The sequence below is a fragment of the Selaginella moellendorffii genome, unplaced genomic scaffold (assembly GCF_000143415.4).
Source record: "Selaginella moellendorffii unplaced genomic scaffold, v1.0 SELMOscaffold_32, whole genome shotgun sequence".
Classification (NCBI taxonomy): domain Eukaryota; kingdom Viridiplantae; phylum Streptophyta; class Lycopodiopsida; order Selaginellales; family Selaginellaceae; genus Selaginella; species Selaginella moellendorffii.
In genome coordinates this window covers 183,394-200,210 of record NW_003314293.1, presented here as the reverse complement: position 1 = coordinate 200,210, position 16,817 = coordinate 183,394, and the positions used below count along the sequence as shown (strand labels likewise).

The following is a 16,817-nucleotide window of genomic DNA, read 5'->3' as shown; positions in this document are numbered from 1 at the left end:
ATTGTTAAGGAAGAATTACCAAGGGTAAATTAAAATGGCACCCTAATCCATTAACATGGACAAAAATAAAAATTAATGTTTATGTGGTATGTTAAAGGATGTAACTATTACAAGGAGCAAAGGTAGAGGCGGGAGGGAGGAGCAAGGAAAAATTTCTAGGTGGGTAGAGCATAGAATTCCACTTTATGAGTTTACTACCATATGATGTGATAAACATATGGTGTGTGATGCAATATCAACTTGGTAAAATGTGATTTTGTTATTGTGTCTATCACAGATCAAGGCAATATGTCAATTTTCCTAAGTGATATTTTAAATCTTAAGTAAAACTAAAACCTGATTTTAGAATTTGTTTTGTGATTGTGATGATCAAGTCATCTATATATACTTTATTACCACAATATAATGGATTTTGGTGCATACCATTTTATACCATGTTATATCAGCTTTTGCTTGGGTTTATTAATGTACCATTTGTATGAGCTTTTTCTTAGACTTCTGAGTGAGGCACATTAGGGTACATTTGAGTTGGCAAGATTAATATTAGTTATCATGAGTTATTACTATGTTATTGTTGGATTTACTTTTTTTGAGATTGACAAGAGAAGGGGAATGCATAGGAGGTCCAAAGAAATAACAACAAATATCTTACAAAAGCTGGAGCCACAGCTTCTCAACAAGCAACCAACCTTAGGCTATAAATAACTTGAGGGGGAGTTAAAATTGGTAGGCATGGTTATTTAAAGGCCTGTATATGTTACATTTTCCCCTTACTCATGGATGAGCATTGCATAAGGCAATTTACCTTACATTGCAAGCTCTAAGTGTCAAAGTTGCTGTCAATGCTTGTGTTGATGTGGTGACTAAAATTGTTTTATGCTCAGCATAAGTTTTTTGGCTCTAGAACACTAGGGCAAGGGCTTCAGTAAGAGAATGCATTTCTCCACCTAACTTAAATATTTCAAGATGGCTACTAGTGATCCTTGCTTGATTTCAATGGAGGCATGGGTGGGCCTCAGTAAAAGAATTGCATTTCTCCACCTAACTTGAATATTTCTAGATGGTTATGATCCTTGCTTGATTTCAATGGAGGTGTGGGTGGGTCAGTGCAATGATATGTCCATGTTGACTTTGGAGAGATCAAAGAATTAAATTAGTGCAAAGGTGCACCTCAAAAGACAAGAACGGATGCATAGAAATACTGTTCAATCCATTCTTGGCAGACGCTAGTGTTAATACTTAGCTGTAATGTGGAAAGTCCACTCAAAGGTGAGATTTATAACAGTGAATTTGGGTGTGAGAGGAGGAGAGAAGAGGGCCAATTGTGGGGGATTTCACTTTCTCAACCGCCCAGCATTTGTTGGGCAATTTCTAGTGTCATAGGGTTCAACTATCTAATAGTAATCCTCCTCACTCAACGCTTGGAGTTCACATTCTCCCCCGAAACCCATGGCATGGCATCCCTTAACCTTCTAACTTGCAGCTCACTAGATTCCTTTGGCTGCCTCCCAAATCCGAGTCTATAAACGAGCAAGTAGATCTCAAATTTCTGAACCATGGAAAAAAGCATCAGCATGGTGGCAAGAAGTACTCATTACGCGCATATTCTAAAGTCGTTAGATCGGACGGTCCCTATAGTGACACGTGACAAACTAGTGTAAGAGCGGATTTTCTTAGGGTTCTTCCATGCTCGATCGATTTCTTCCAATGCTGGTGGCTGTTCTCACGTGAAATTTTGGCCGAGAGTCGTCTCGCGATGTGGCGCCAGTCGGTCAATCGATTCTCCTGTGCGCTCTTGCTCTTGACCTTGATCGATGGGCGTTTACTTGCGATCTTGTGATACAGGAGAAAGCGAAGATGTGGAGGCCGCAGGAGGACCAACAGGAGGAGCGGCTGTTCCTCCGCTTTCCATGGTGGAGCTCGCATTTCCATCCCCGATATTATACCGGTAAGCGCTTTTCTTCCATTGCTATCATGATGCTGCGGGCCCGATCACCGCAAGGGAAATTCTTGCTTCTTTGCCCTTCGGATGTTTTGCCCGTGCGATTCTCTCGCGGATTTGATCGATCGATCTCAGTCCGACGCGAAGGATTCTTTTCACCAGTTTGTGATCTGTGAGGAATTTCTTTTTTATATCGAAGTGCTTTCCTTTTGTGTGTGTGTGTGTGTGTGTTCTATCGACGGATTTAATCTCGTTCTTTCTTTTCATCGATCTTAGTCTGAAAGGATTCTTTTTACTGATTTGTGAGAGTCCTGCGAGGATATTTTTTTTGTTTCTGGCGCTTGCCTTGTGTGTGTTCTATCGACTCTGTTCAAGGATCTAATCTTTCGCTCGTTCCAGGCACTCGAGCTTGGTGTGATGGCCGCCAAAGTCAATAGCATGCCGGATGTTGCTGTTCGTCCGCTAGGCTCCGGTCCTCCTCCATACAACTCTTTCGGCGGCCCTCCTCCTCACCATGTCACAGACCATGATCGAGGCAGCTCCTACATGCTCGAAGGCGCTGTTGGTGTCTCACTCATGCATCACGAGCCTCCGCCAAAACCAGATGGCTTCTACAAGACGTGGATCTTCGGCAAAGTTTTGGATCCCAGGAGCAAGACCATCATCGCCTGGAACCGGGTCTTCCTCCTCTCCAGGTTCTGGGCTCTGGCTATCGAGCCGCTGTTTCTCTACACGGTGGCCATCAGTCCACACCGCTACTGCTTCTACATTGACGGCTGGTTTGGTATCTTCGTGACGCTCTTCCGCTGCGTGAGCGACTTGATGCATCTCTGGCATATATGGCTCCAGCTCAAGCTTGCTTATGTCGCTCGGAAGTCCCTCGTACTTGGAAGTGGAAAGCTCGTCTGGGACGCGAGGATGGTTGCTTTGCACTACCTTCGTCCGTCCGGCGGCTTCGTTTTCGATCTCTTCGTGGTTTTCCCTATCTTACAGGCAAGCTTTTCAGTTTTTCCTCGACACAAATGGTTTGACTTGCGTTTTTCTTGCAGATAGTTATATGGGGAGTCGTTCCAGAGATGATCAGGAGAGGAGGTAAAATGAGTGGGATGATGACAAGCATTCTAGTGGCATTCGCGATCCAGTTCGTCTACAAAGTGTTTCACTTGATCACTCTAGTGCCGCGGATGCAAAGAGTTACTGGATACGTTTTTGGGACCGCCTGGTGGGGCTTCGCTCTTAACTTGACAGCATACTTCGTGGCGGCTCACGTAAGATGGCAGTAACTCTCTTCGATGTTCTTGCTCACGTTCTTGGCTTTGCAGGCCGCAGGAGCTTGTTGGTATCTCCTTGCTTTGCAGAGGATTTCTTCGTGCTTGTATGACCAGTGCAAGATGAAAGCTGGTTGCAATGCCCGGGATTTGGGGTCCTCGCATGCCATCTTATACGGTCCACGGTTCTCTGATCCTTCGCCGCTTACATCTGCGAAGCTATATGCAGATGTTGCTCCCACTTGTTTGGAGAACAAGGGTGATGTTTTCAAGTACGGGATTTTTATAACCGCCTTGCCGCTGACTACCTCCAGGAACTTCTTAAACCGCATTCTTTATCCTATCTTCTGGGGGTTGATGACTTTGAGGTACACAGTTTTGATGGGAAACTTGCTAACTCTTACATTTTTCTTGTTTTCAAATCCAGCTCTTTTGGCAATGCTATGGTTCCAAGCAATCAAATGCTGGAGGTCATTTTCAGCATTCTAGTCATTACGTGTGGGCTCATGCTGTTCACACTATTGATAGGAAACATACAAGTAAGTCACTTCATGCATTCTGTGAGGAAACTTATTCAGTAGGACCCTTTGACTTCGACAGGTTTTCTTGCACTCGATGACGGCTAAGAAAGAGGAAATGCGGCTGAAAATCAGAGACCTCGAGGTTTGGATGAAACGCAGGCAGCTGCCATCTCGGCTGAGGCACCGTGTTCGTCAATACGAGCGCCAGAAATGGGCCGCTTTACGTGGAGTTGACGAGCACGCCATGGTTCGCGAGCTACCCGAGGGCGTCCGGCGGGATGTCAAGCGCCACCTTTGCCTGGACCTCGTACGTCAGGTCCCTCTCTTCTACCAAATGGACGAGATCGTGCTCGACACCATCTGCGACCGCGTCAAGCCCCTCATGTTCATCAAAGGCGAGACGGTAAGCATCGAACCTCGGAACCATCCCAAAGTGTGTTTTTCATGCACAGTGGTGTCATTCCATGTAGATCTCGCGAACCGGAGACCCAGTGCAGCGGATGCTATTCATTGTCCGGGGGAGGCTGCAAAGCATCCACAACCTGAGCGAGAACAAGACGAGTATCTTCACCATGGAGCCCGGGAGCTTTTGCGGGGACGAGCTTCTGTCGTGGTGCCTCAGGAGGCCATTCGTCGACCGGCTTCCCCCGTCCATTGCGACGCTGAGGTGCTTGGACTCGGTGGAAGCCTTCGGATTCGAAGCTCGCGACCTCAAGTACGTGACAGACCACTTCCGGACCGAGTTTGCGAACGAGAAGCTCAAGCGGACCGCGAGATACTACTCGTCCGGATGGAGGACTTGGGCCGCGGTTACCATTCAGCTGGCTTGGAGGCGTTTCAAGGCGGCCAGGGTCTCAGTAGCGGAGCCAGCGAGAACATCGAGAGACCGTGGTGGTGCTGGACTGGAACGGAGGCTCAGCATCGCTGCCTCGGACTCGGACAAGCTTCGCATGTACACTGCGATGTTCTTGTCTCCAAAGCCGCAGGATCATCTCTAAAACATTCAAGAAAAAAGGTACTTAGCTTCATTTGATAGTTTTGTGTGAAGGATACTAACACAGCGCAGGATGGATCGATTGTTTTGTACAAACTTACGTATTTATATTCTCAGGAAGGACAGCCGAAAACCTTGATTCACGCTGTACGAGGCCGGGTAAAATTCCTGGTTTGCACGGATTGTTGTCAGCAGCATGGCTATCTCTTCCTCGAGGAGAAAGATGTCGTCCACGTTATGGCGTGTACACCACTCCTCTACAATACTGGAGAACGAAATTTTGAATGTTAGTGATACCGCATCACTGGATCAAATAAGATACTTACGTTAGTTCGTGTTCTTCAAACTCGCTACAATCTTGAAGCATCGCACTCGCCGCTGGAGTGAAAGAGACAAGGGAAACTTGTCTCTTGGAATCCACCACTGCTCCAGAGAAAACGAGAGAGTTCTCATTTACAAGCACCACCTGGAGCATTGGTCTTTTAAGCCTCAAGCCTCGAACGACGTATCTATAGGAAGAGTCTTGCTCGGCCCTAGATACGAGCTCCTTGGTAAAGTCCTTCTCAAGAGTGTGGTGCCTTAAAGAAAAGAAAGCCAACACTCCACTTTAGAATGGAGCAAGAAGAAAAATAAAGCGACAGAGAACGAGTACCTGAATGACTCCTTGGTCAGTGTGTTTTCAGCCGCTAGTATGTGTCGCTTGAACAGATGGACGGCTGGTTTCGGTGTTTGGCCTTCGTTTGGTTCTAAGAAAACTCCAATCAGCGACGAGCACTCGAGGCAATTGAATGGCTGCCATGTACCGCTGCTCATTGGCTCCACTGGACCTTTGAGAAAGTCGTAGAAACCTGGACCTGACGTATGTTCTTCACGAGTAGTAACGCAGTCATTTTTCTCGCAGCAGACATCGTGCTGGTGCCCCGGGAAAACCGAAGTGTGTTGCCTGTGATTACCATGATTTGTATCCCCGTTTACTTCCACCTGGAGAGCGTCAGCCTCGCTCTTCTCCTTTTCTTGCGCTCTATCGCAGGCGCTGTCAACTGGTGGCGATGCCTGGCAAAGATCCGAGGCGTGAACGATGCATGTCGAGTTTCCAACCAGGAGTTTCCCGTGCGAGGTGGTGACGTTTTTCTCAAAGCCTGCAACGATTGACTCGGTTCTTATACTGGAGCCACAGCAACATACTCCAAACCAGTCGTCCGTGGCCTCTCTCCAATCAACGGAGGGAAGTTCTAGCACTGACCTGCATAAAAGAACAAAAGAGTTTACTTCCTCCTATAAAAACTCGATTTTCTTACTCGAATCCTCCTCGTGTGATCGCCGCCTTGCAAGCCCTGCAGCGAAGAATAATTTCCGGTGCGCGTGATGCAAGCTCGAATGATTCATCTATGGAAAACAATACAGATCTTCCGCTAGAGTCTAGGAAAATCAAAGAGACTTACTTGTGCTCGGAAGCATTCCCATTTCGCTGCTCAGCAAAAAACTCGCTCCACCACTCACCATTCTGAGCTTCACCTCGATGTGATCCTCCCGCGCCACCGCTTCCACCGGCGCCCCGTGATCGACAGGACACAATGGGAGAGGAACGCGCAACACCACGCGCTTCCCGCATTCTCGCTCCGATTGCCACTCGCAAACCAGCTCCAAACAGGACGAGAATCGTCCAAGGGACGCCTTGAGCCCGCGATTGCACGATACCGACGGCGCCACCAAATCCTTGGTGAGCAGCAGCCGCAGCGATGAGATTCGCAGCAGCGCCTCGTAGAGAAATCTCCAGCCCTCCTCTTCTCCCACCTCGGCCATAAGCCCTAAATTTCAAATTCCAATAAGCCCTAAACTTCACATTATTATCATTACAATTTCCACTAATCACGATTTTTGGGCTAAGCTAAGTACCGTACCCTGGACGTACGAGAACGCGTCCACGGCCGATTTCGCTAGCCAGCTTACTCCAACCTTGACACGGTGCTCGTTTGTGGGAAGGCGATAGAGATACGCGAGCTTTCTAGCTGCAAGAAATTCAAAGAAAACGATGGTAAACAGGAAGAAAAAAAATGATGTTCTACCTGTATGACCAAGTACACCGTCCAGCGTGATATCTTCGAAGAAACTGGGCGTAACAGCACCATTATACCTTCCAAGCGTCATCATCTCGCCCAAGTGCTGGTACCTGGAGAAAACGATCAGAACAAAAGAGTAGGACAATAACTTTCTAGCCTGAAAGGTAGAAGTGGCCTGTTGTTGATTGCGGCCCACAAGTTCCATCCGGCATAGTCAGCTTGCTGAAGCGCGACCTACATAGAAAAAACGTTATTTGAGCGCGAAAAAAAGAGTCAGGACCTGTGCTGTTGTTTGCAGCAGCCTTCCAGAGCTGTCTTTGTTACCAGCGGAGTCTCCAATCGCGAAGATGCGAGGGTGTCCTTTTACTCGTAGAGTCTCGTCAGTGTCCGTCTGTCCACGCCCGTTTGTAGGAAAGGCCTTCGGAACCAACGCTCTGCCTCCGACCGTCCATAGTACCAAGTCGGCTTCCAGAAATGTGCTGGGAGGGGCTTTACGAGTGTTCCTTGAGTTCGCTGGCTTTAACTCGAGAACCACCCGCTTGTTCTTTTTCTCTGGCTCGTTGGAATCCTTGAGAGCAATATTAGTTACAAAATATCCCAGCTCCAGCTTGACGTTGCGAGATGACAATACCTGCAAAATAATTGATGAGTAAGACTGAACACTTGCGTCCTCTCCTTTTCTTTTTTTTTTTTTACCTTCGAAGCTTTTTCTCTGTTTCCGGTAGGTGCTGAAGGGCAGATCTCTGAATTGACATCAATCACTTGCACTCGACCACGCTCACCAAGCCTCTCCGCAACCGTAGCTGACAACTCAATGCCGCAATAGCCGGACCCGACAACAGCAACATCTATGGGCAATTGCTTCGGACCAAACCGCTCCCTTTCCAGCTCTTCCAATCTCTTCTCCAGCCTCTAAAGACGTGAGAAGCATGAGTGGCTCTAAAAACGCAATCTAAATGGAAAAGGCGAAAGAAAAAGCAAAAAGAAAACCGAAGCTTACGAGAGCATCTTCCAGAGTCGAGAAAGGAAGGGCGTGTTCCAGTGCTCCAGGAACCATATCCATCTTAGTTTCAGCACCCAACGCCAATACTAGCCTGATATCTGTGAGTCAGATGTTTAAATGTTTGAAAAAAAAAAAGTAAAAAGGATGAGAACACTGGAAGCTTACCAGTCATATTCGACTTGAATTCCGCTCTCAAGGTACACCTTACCACCGATGCTAGATGGTGACGACTTGTTATCGTCAGCAACTGCATCAAAAGGTGACACTGATTTGACATTGTCTTTTAGAAAGCGTATGGTTGTGCTCGCCAAGAGGTCTGCAAATAGTGGGGCTACCTCCCAGACATCAACTTCTGCACATCGTGAGTCAGGAGAAAAAATGTGGGGCATTTTTAATTTTTTTTTCTGAGAAGTCGTAACCTTTTGACAATAGCTCGTAAAGCATCGGCTTGAAAACGAAACGCTCGGATTGATCCACAAGTAAAATCTGGAAAAGGAAACGTCCTTGAGGAAGCAAGCCATAAAACTGGTCAGAAAATAAAGGCTGAGAACCTGCGGACGCTTTTCTGGTGTCCACACAAGAGAATCCAGCCGCAAGGCAGTGTATAAACCACCAAAGCCACCACCCAGTATACATATTCTGGGGCTCTACACATCAGCAAGAAAAGACTTTGTCAACGTGGAAAGAAATGGAACACATACCTTTCTGTCGGACCAGACGTAAGGATTGAGAGATTTCTCAGAAGTCGTGCTACGATCGTCGCTACCCCCCGCAGATTTCGAACTTAATGCCCTGATCCTCGCGAATAAAAGACTTCTAGAAGAATTCTCCCACCTCTGCAGTCGGCGGAAGCGTCCTCCTCTAGGACGAGCTGGATTGACAGCTTCGTCACTGTTCTACCCGATCAAGAAAAAAGAACAGCGACTCTTACCGGAGAACCAGAGCCTCGAGCAAAATTTCGACCCCACGGCGAAGGAATGCGATGCTCCTGCAGCCAGCATTTGGCGCTAGAGCGCAGCGAATCGATCAAGATTACCTGGAAGAGAGGCGCACGGGGACGATCCAAGAGCGGCACACCCCAGCGCCATCGCCCCGCCCTAGCGCTAGAAAAAACCTAAACCCCCCCGCCAAGAAATTTCTAGGGCTGCCACGATCTTACAATCTAATAGATTTAAGGTAAGTGAGTGGAGGGGCCGTTTACGAATGATTGTCTTCGACAAAAGCTCTTACATTCACTCAGAGCCACACACACATTTTCTACGTTCTTTGGAAGATCATGAATTAAAACCAATGTGGTGCTTGTGGATCACATGGCAAGCATTAGATGCTCTCTGGGTGGACTGTCGGACCGAGAATATGGCATGCCTGTCATCATACTTAGATATAGGGAGTCAATCACGGCTATGGAGAGGCCAAAGTTGACCAAAAAATCACACAAAAATTACCCCTTTTTCTGGTATTCTAGAACCGAAGAACAGGAAAACAAGCAAAAAAGAGAGAAAAAGAGAGAGAAAAAGAAATGCAAAAGCGGAGAAAGAGGAAAATTAAGAAAGCGGTGTGCGTGTGTCGGAGTGGGAGAGCATGTTTTCTCAATTGCAGCCGCAAAAAAAATGTCTCAGGTACTTTATACAACTTCTGGGTTCAAGCAGCAGCCGGCCATGTGCACAATGAATGGGGGTTTTGACGGCAAAACTCCAGCTCCCACTCGAGCAGGAAACAAAAAAAAAAGAGTTTTTGGTCGCTTGGGTGATCTCAGCGAAGGCAGTTATAAGGGGCATCTTCCAGTGTTGACTCAACAGCAGCAAAAAAAAAAAAAAAGGCGACGAAAGAGTGAGCAAATCCAGAGAACTGGGGGACAGGAAGAGGAAAGTTGGCGCAGGCGGCCGATTGATTATTCGTGCTTCTTGCGGTTGATGGGAGAATCTAGAGTCTATAGACTGGTAGAGTGGCGCACAGGTTTTTTAGTTTGGATTATTACAAACGGTCCCTGCAAGCTCCCACACACACCAACGAGTTTACAAGTCTTTTCCTGCTCGTCTTATGTTTCTTTTCTCCTTGCTTTGGATGGAGAGTCGTCGTCAAGGACCGGCACGAATGCAGTAGCAGCAGCAGCAGCAGCAAACAAACAGGGTCGACGGAATAGAAATCCAAAAGGCCAAGAAAAGAGTGATTTTTCCATCGTTTTCCTTGGTTTTTTTGCAGTGGTTCTTGGGAGTACACTGCACTGCGAACAGAGATCCGGCACTTGGCACATGCAGGTCATCGGGACTGTATAAAGTCCGCACATTTTTCTTTCAATTCTTTTCTGGTCAGCGAGGAACAAGGTGAACAAGAAACAGAGGGGAACTTGAACAGAAATTTGACCCCACTCACATGATCCTGATGCTACACTTGACACTGCAACACCTCACTTGTGACAACAAGAGGTATCAAATCCCTGGGAGTATCACAAACAGAGGCGAATTGTTTTTCTTATTGCCAGGAGGGATCGGTTTCTAAATCATGGGCTTAGTGTGGAGCCGGGCATGTCTTGGGTGCCGTAAGAACTTCTCCAATTTCTCGGTCCTCTCTCCGTGTCAACCCCATGATCGTAGACAAGGATCTACACGCAGGGAGAGTGTAAAGATTTTCGGGAAGTTTTATAAAGCAAAAGGTGGCATGAAACATTAGAAACCACGACACAGGGACAGTGTCACTCTCGCAACCTAAAAAAGTTTGAGAACTCTACTCCGTGTGGGTAACTCCTTGTCCAAAGAAGTAGAAGAGGAAGAGGATTCTGACCAAGAGTTGAAATTGATGATCCAAACAAACATCATGAGACAAAGGATAAGCTTTGGTCACTTTGTTCATCACCGCGTAGCGCAACTCTTGCAACACTCAACTTCCTTCTTCTAGATCCAGAAGAAGGAACTTGAGTGTTGCAAGAGTTGCGTCTTGCAGTTCACTATACACACTATACACGACTATTTCTTCCAAGACGCTGCAAAAGGACTTACGTGTTTTATTTCCACAGGCTACAAAAAATGGCTTTCCGCGTTTCTCACCCCTCTTTCTCTCTTCTCTCTGTGAAACGATGATCGATAATCATAAAACCAGCTCCTCTTCCAACAATCTCGGAAGTCGCAACCCAGAAGAGGAGGAATGGAGAAAAGGAAGAAGAAGAAATCCTTCCTTGTCATTACAGGGCTCCTGCGAAGACGTCCAAGTGTCTCTTGCCGTGCGCCGGGATGCTGAGCCTGGCGGCGCTGTAGTCCCCCCAAGTGAAGGGCCTGTACCGCAGAGGATGATCTTCATCGATGAGCTCATCCGGGGGGGTGATCACGTAATCCTCTTGTGGGCCGTAGAAGAAAACCATGGAGAGCCTCCCTTGCTTCTGGTTCACCACCGCTCGGTGCTCCACGCTCTTGTATCTTCCATTGGTCCAGGCCTGGAAGAACAATTGGGACATTATAAGTTTCGAAAACTATAGCACAGATCATTCTATCGATCGATCATACCTGAAAGACATCGCCCAAGTTGATCACGAATGTGTCTGGCCGTGGCTTCACAGCGATCCATCGGCCATCTTTTCGTATCTGGAGACCACCGACACTATCCTGGTGGAGTATAGTGATCGCGGAGGGGTCGGAGTGAGCGAGGAGGCCCAGAGCTTTGGAGGGCAAGGGGCATGGAGGGTAGTGATTCCACCGGAACGTGGAGGAGCTCTCCTCGAAGTGGCGGCTAAAGGTTCTCCTCTCCAGGCCCAAGCTCAGGGCAATCAGTTGGACAACACTCTGCCCGAGCTTCTCCATCTCGGCGTGGTACCTCCGCAGCGCTCTCCTGGATCATGGGCGAAAGGAATCAAGTTAGAATTGGATGATCGAGCGAGAGTTTCGATCATCTCGCGGCTCTCACCTTAGCCTTGGATTGCCTTCTCCCGGCCAGACTCTGTCCACCGTCTCATCCACGGTGGAGTATGGAGTTTGCTGCATTGCCATGGCTTCCACCCACGGCGCGCTCGAGGACAGGTCCTTGTAGCGGCCATTGTAGCCCAGAGGCCTTGGGAAGATCGCGGCCTTCTCCTTTTGCTCGTAGGGGAGGTGGAAGAATTGGTCGGCATGGAGCAGCATCTCTTGGATCAGGTCGTCCGGGACGCCGTGATTGACGATCTGGAAGAACCCCCAATCGCGGCAGGCATTGCCAACCTCGCGAGCGAGGCTCTCGGTGCCAGCCCCGGACTTTAACGTCTCAAAGTCGATCATTGGGAGTTCCACCTCGGGGAGGAAGGCGTCGTGGGACAATCGCGCGCGGTGGCTCTCGGGTATCACGTATCTCTCGGGCAGGAGATTGGTGTCCTTGAGCAGCGCCGAGAGCTTGCAAATGTTTTGTCTCTCCAGCGCTGCCGCTGATTCGCTCGTCGTGGCGGTGGAGCTTTGGAGCTGGAGCAAACTCCGCGGAATTCTCTCCTTGGTGTGACGATCGCGCCTGGGCGATGAAGCGAATGAGGGGAAGCCCGCTGGCCGCGACTGGACCGCCATCCGGAAGAGGAAAAAGAAGGCCGCCAAGGAAGAAAAACTTTGAGATTCCGCTACAAAAACAAAAAGGAGAAGATCTTCCCAGGAATTCGATCGCGGGGGGGGGGCAGATCTTCCTCCAGGAATTCAAGGAAGACGCGAGGATAGCGCAGCGAGGGCGACGTGCATGAGAGAAAACCGTGAGCGTGTGACTAAATGACCTGAGTAAGGGAAGTGGAATGGCGCTGGCTTTTAAAAGTCGCGAGAAATTCTATTCTTTCTCCCCAGGAACAGTGGTCTAACTAAGACGACTTCGTAAACTATAGCAGTCGCATTGTCAATCTTTCTCTCTGAGCTAGCTCTCTCTCTCTCTCTCTCTCTATCCCAACGCTTTTGCTACTATGCTACACACCAACTTCTTGCTTTTCAGGGCTCCTGGATGATCTTCTATAGCCAACAACAGTCCAGATGCGGCAAATCACTTTGCCCGCGCGCTAAACATGTTTCCTTTTCTCCCTCTGTGATCTTCGAGATCTTTTGGCTCTTGGAAAGGTGAAAGGAAAGGAGAGCTACGTGGAAAGCCACATTGGTGTCGTGAATTGAGGCCGACATAGAGGCTGCTCGGCCGGCTGAGGAGAGTTCTTGTATGAGTTTTGGGCATTATTTTAAGTGCCGGCTTTGCAACAGTGGGCTGCGCTGATGTTTAAATCTTTCTATGCTCAACTAAAGAGTATGTGGTTGAAGCTATGAAGTTTAGATGGTGATTATTGTTTGTGATGGTAATGAGATCCTTATTGACTTGGATGTCTCAACACCTGAAAAGGAAAAGTTCCACCGCCACCTTTCTGACTGACTGACGCGTTTAATTTGTGTGCGTGTTCTTGTTCAATGGCAAGTTCTTCACGGCATTTTCGAAGCAGAAGGAATTGTGTGTAGGGATCGAAGGATCTGTTGCGACTGACTTGACTGTTGAATTGAAGCTTCTCTTTTGGGAGTTTCTCTTTAATTCTCTTTTATATATTTTTACATACTTCTTCTTTTTTTTAACTTGTTTTTATTTGTGGATTAATACATATGATGCAAGGCACAAAAATATTTAAATAATAGTTCTTTGTCAGGAAAATTCCTTGAATCACACTTACAATGCTCTCAATGGATGTCTGCCAAGTGGCGCGCATCCCAGCCGCCCACGTGGACAAAGCTTGAAACGCATATCCTGGGAATTACTTATTACGAAGTGGGATTCTAGGGCAGTCCAGCGCGGCGATGGCGTCGTCACTCGAGGCGCTGCAGCCGGCGATCGAGAGCCTCTACAAAGTGCGGGACACATTCTTTCCTCTCGACGCCGCCGAGAAGAGGGATCGCCTGGAGCGATCCGCAAAGGAGCTGATCGCGGCCCTCGATGACATCTCTCTAGGTGAGAATCTCGAAAATGTGGCTTTCTCTCACGTTTTTCGCTTAGAATGCAAGAAGCTGCCCCCTCGCCGCGCGCTCTGGGAGTATTTCAAGGGGAAAGTTTTGGATGTTATGCCGGAGTATTGCAAAGAGGCCGAAGATCACCTCTCCAAAGCGGTATGCTCGCCTAGACCCTCGCATTTTTCATGGCTGGATTGACGAGAGAGCACGTAAAAGACCGCGATATAATGCTGCATTCCCTGATCTTACCTTATTCCTTTGCAGCAAAGGATGTTCTTAAGTACCACTCTTGTTGAACCTGAGGCAGGTGAAGCTGGATCCTTCTATTGTGGATGCTTGGTCCTGCCTGGGGAATTGCTTCTGGAAGAAGGGAGACTTTTCTTCAGCAAAAAACTGTTTCAGCCTGGGACTTCAAAAGGTTTCTTCTTTTTCTTCTTCTTTGGTTTTTTGTCTTCGTTTTCTCTGACATAAGTTTGCAGGGACCAAATAAGAAGATCTTACAGCAACTGTCTATGCTGGAGCGGCGACTTGGAAAAGGTTAAGCCCGTTTTGTTTTGCTTACCGGCTTGTGACTTTCTTGCTTAATAGGAACCGCAAACGAATCCGAGATGGTTGAAGAAAGCATCAAGCACGCCAAGGAAGCAGTGTGTTTGGATGTCAAAGATGGACACTCCTGGTGTAAGAAGGTTTCTTTATCGTTCTTTTTATGTGGAAGTGTTTTGAAGCATGTTTGCGACAGACACGCTAGGGAACGCCTTTTTGACGAGCTTTTTTGTGACCGGAGCATGGGACCGACAAAAGCTCCACCAATCTCTCAAGGCCTATCAAAATGCGGTTGCGTTTACTCGCTTTTGTGTGGTGCCAGTTTTCTTCTGATGGTTTCCATTATCTACAGGAGAAAGACGTGCTGGCTAATGGTAATCCTGATCTGTATTTCAACAGCGCAATAGTAAGTTGCAATGATTTTTTGCAAAGTCTTATTTTGTTCGTTTTGGTTTACAGGTGCATCAGTACCTAGAAGATTATGAGAGAGCGCTGAGAGCATACGACGCAGCTAGTACTCGGGACCCTGGGCTCCCTGCGAAGGACGAAATTGATAAAATTGTCAAGCTTTTGTCTAAGCTGGAAGATGCTGTTGCAAATAAGGTATTCCCTTGCTGAGTTATCAGCTGTGGTTTCCTGAAGTTGTGGAGATGTTTTTCAGGGTTGGATCAAACCGAAGAAGCTTTCATCACTGATTTCTTCCTTGGCCACTGAAAGTGGTTCGTATGCAAGAAACAATTTGTTTTACTGATGTGGACTCTGTTTTTACACAGGGCAGTTCTCGTTCAAACGAGTGCCTATAACGTTACTGCAAGAAGGATTTAACAAAGGGAGCGTCGTCTACTGCAAAGTTTTGTCAGTCATCTCGCACGATAAGTCTGTGCCTCTGTAAGTTACCGGCGTCGTAGTTTCAGCGCTGCTGATCTCTCTTTCTCTGCTGCAGCTTTTACCTGGCTGCCGATTCAGAGGGAACGTGTTTCGTGGTTTCGGTGTACGCGATTCGGGAGGGCATGGTACGCAAAGCTATTCAATCCTCAGTTACACTCATGCTCAGGTGCACAGATGAAAGAGGGCAACTCTTTGAGTTTGCTGGAACCATTGCTTCACAGCGTACGTGCTCAACGGGGGAACAAGGTGATACTTTTTCCTTTCTTCTTTTCAAGATTATAACTCTTGTTCCTGCAAAGGTTTACTCGTTTAAAACCGTGAGGATCGATCACTCTCAGCAGCTGCGCGTAAACGGTCGCACGATAGCACCCCAAGATGCGGCATGCTCGATTATCCACGCAGAGCACGTCCCGCCCTAGCGAGCACTGTGTGGCTCTTACGGAGTTTTAATATACACAGCCATGGACTAAACTTTTAGTCAGCGGTCAAATGTTAGTCAACTTTTGGAACGCTAATTCAGTAAGAATGGCTGCCGAGTCATGTTATCCCTCCGTAATCTCCTCGAGCTGCTCCTTGATCCACATGTGCAGCCCATCTCTTAATCGCGACGGAGCCCAGCCGAGCTTCTCCATGATCAAAGCGTTGTCTGTGTTTCTTCCGTGAACCCCTCCGGCCCCGGGGATGTAGTGGATTGGAAGTTTCTTCGTCTCAAAGCCCAGGATCTTCTCCGCCATCTCTCACCATCTCATGTTGAGCGGCTTCCGGAAGTTAGATTTCGTGAGTCGCAACACGCCTTCCATGCACTCGTCAAGCATTTGCACCCCACATCTCAAAGTTGTCACTAGATGTTACTGCAAAATGTGAGCCTTCTCCCATCCACTTGTTTTAAGCGTCAATGGCTTGTGAACACCCAAAGAAAAAGGGATCTAAGAACAAAGCTCGATAGATGTTGTGGAAACGTCTAGTGCAGCACTGGATTCCCTTGGTTTAGCTCACCCATAGGCATCTTGGGGCTGCAAAACCAGAGTTTTAGAACTTCCAAAGAAAAGAAGGTTTTCTTCTACATAACCATGCATCGTTTCTACTTGACTTGTAGAAAAATCTATAAGCTAACAAGAATGTTTGGAAAAAAGAAGAACAGAGAAAAAGAAGGAAAAAAAAGGTTTTGTAATGGTGAAAAAGACACAGGACCTTGCCTTGACAGAGGAAAGAAAAGCAATGGATGGAGCTTGGCTAACACCTGACGCTCTAGCCACAAGTTCCATCTGGTGGATCTGCGACAATTGCTTGGCAGTGAAAGGGGAGGGGATCACATCTTCAATCATGGGCCTAGCTTCAACAGGGTCAATGGAGTCAAGGGTCCACAAGGGCATGGGTTCGAATCCCACTAGATATTTTGTCTCGGGGGAATGTTTTGGATGTTATAAAGCATTTTTCATAGCTGGATAATAGACATTATAGGACACTTATAACCTATTCTATTTAACAGTACAAAGTCAATGTATAGGGCATTGCCTAAACAGCTCAGTATTTGAAGTTCTAGGATCCCTGTCCCTGCTCCTGTCCCTTTCGATGCGATATACTATCCCGAACGCCTGGAACACAACTTCCACATAGCCGTACCAGAACTCCCGATCAATGAGCTGCTCCCTGACTGACTCAGTCATTTCTAAAACACTGTTCAGTAAG

General features: G+C 47.5%; 5 protein-coding genes across 7 annotated transcripts; 2 read left to right on the top strand and 3 right to left on the bottom strand.

Moving 5' to 3' along the window:
* Nucleotides 1-1,699: 1,699 nt before the first annotated feature.
* Nucleotides 1,700-4,903, top strand: LOC9649797 (cyclic nucleotide-gated ion channel 2). Of its 2 annotated transcripts, XM_024681874.1 has the most exons (8): nt 1,700-1,948; nt 2,342-2,935; nt 2,992-3,210; nt 3,265-3,578; nt 3,638-3,749; nt 3,811-4,134; nt 4,202-4,746; nt 4,798-4,903. In XM_024681874.1, exons 2-7 carry the CDS (start codon nt 2,360-2,362, stop codon nt 4,727-4,729), a joined length of 2,073 nt encoding a protein of 690 aa, XP_024537642.1. In that variant the 5' UTR covers nt 1,700-1,948; nt 2,342-2,359; the 3' UTR covers nt 4,730-4,746; nt 4,798-4,903. The 2 variants fall into 2 exon arrangements, with proteins under 2 accessions (XP_024537642.1, XP_024537641.1); XM_024681873.1 differs by lacking the exon at nt 4,798-4,903 and having other exon boundaries at nt 3,811-4,764.
* LOC112348750 lies at nt 4,629-6,528 on the bottom strand. Of its 2 annotated transcripts, XM_024681876.1 has the most exons (6): nt 6,168-6,528; nt 6,024-6,111; nt 5,378-5,968; nt 5,052-5,303; nt 4,827-4,990; nt 4,629-4,725 (listed from the first exon to the last, which is right to left on the bottom strand). In XM_024681876.1, exons 1-5 carry the CDS (start codon nt 6,526-6,528, stop codon nt 4,831-4,833), a joined length of 1,452 nt encoding a protein of 483 aa, XP_024537644.1. In that variant the 3' UTR covers nt 4,629-4,725; nt 4,827-4,830. The 2 variants fall into 2 exon arrangements, with proteins under 2 accessions (XP_024537644.1, XP_024537643.1); XM_024681875.1 differs by lacking the exon at nt 4,629-4,725 and having other exon boundaries at nt 4,734-4,990.
* Nucleotides 6,529-6,538: 10 nt separating this feature from the next.
* Nucleotides 6,539-8,914, bottom strand: LOC9649796 (alternative NAD(P)H-ubiquinone oxidoreductase C1, chloroplastic/mitochondrial). The gene is made up of 12 exons (XM_002976761.2): nt 8,825-8,914; nt 8,720-8,776; nt 8,490-8,659; nt 8,340-8,435; nt 8,208-8,274; nt 7,954-8,140; nt 7,786-7,879; nt 7,482-7,697; nt 7,066-7,416; nt 6,943-7,019; nt 6,792-6,895; nt 6,539-6,734 (listed from the first exon to the last, which is right to left on the bottom strand). The coding sequence occupies exons 1-12, from the start codon at nt 8,874-8,876 to the stop codon at nt 6,595-6,597; spliced, it is 1,611 nt and encodes a 536-aa protein (XP_002976807.1). The 5' UTR covers nt 8,877-8,914; the 3' UTR covers nt 6,539-6,594.
* A 1,856-nt stretch (nt 8,915-10,770) lies between these two features.
* Nucleotides 10,771-12,572, bottom strand: LOC9638390 (gibberellin 20 oxidase 1-D). Its single transcript, XM_002976760.2, has 3 exons — nt 11,683-12,572; nt 11,286-11,607; nt 10,771-11,215 (listed from the first exon to the last, which is right to left on the bottom strand). The coding sequence occupies exons 1-3, from the start codon at nt 12,303-12,305 to the stop codon at nt 10,967-10,969; spliced, it is 1,194 nt and encodes a 397-aa protein (XP_002976806.1). The 5' UTR covers nt 12,306-12,572; the 3' UTR covers nt 10,771-10,966.
* Nucleotides 12,573-13,538: 966 nt separating this feature from the next.
* On the top strand, nt 13,539-15,679 carry LOC9649795 (tetratricopeptide repeat protein 5). The gene is made up of 13 exons (XM_002976886.2): nt 13,539-13,698; nt 13,744-13,853; nt 14,005-14,115; nt 14,177-14,234; nt 14,286-14,375; nt 14,437-14,531; nt 14,593-14,646; nt 14,700-14,843; nt 14,902-14,959; nt 15,014-15,128; nt 15,184-15,253; nt 15,303-15,374; nt 15,428-15,679. The coding sequence occupies exons 1-13, from the start codon at nt 13,548-13,550 to the stop codon at nt 15,545-15,547; spliced, it is 1,248 nt and encodes a 415-aa protein (XP_002976932.1). The 5' UTR covers nt 13,539-13,547; the 3' UTR covers nt 15,548-15,679.
* The last annotated feature ends 1,138 nt before the right edge of the window (nt 15,680-16,817 follow it).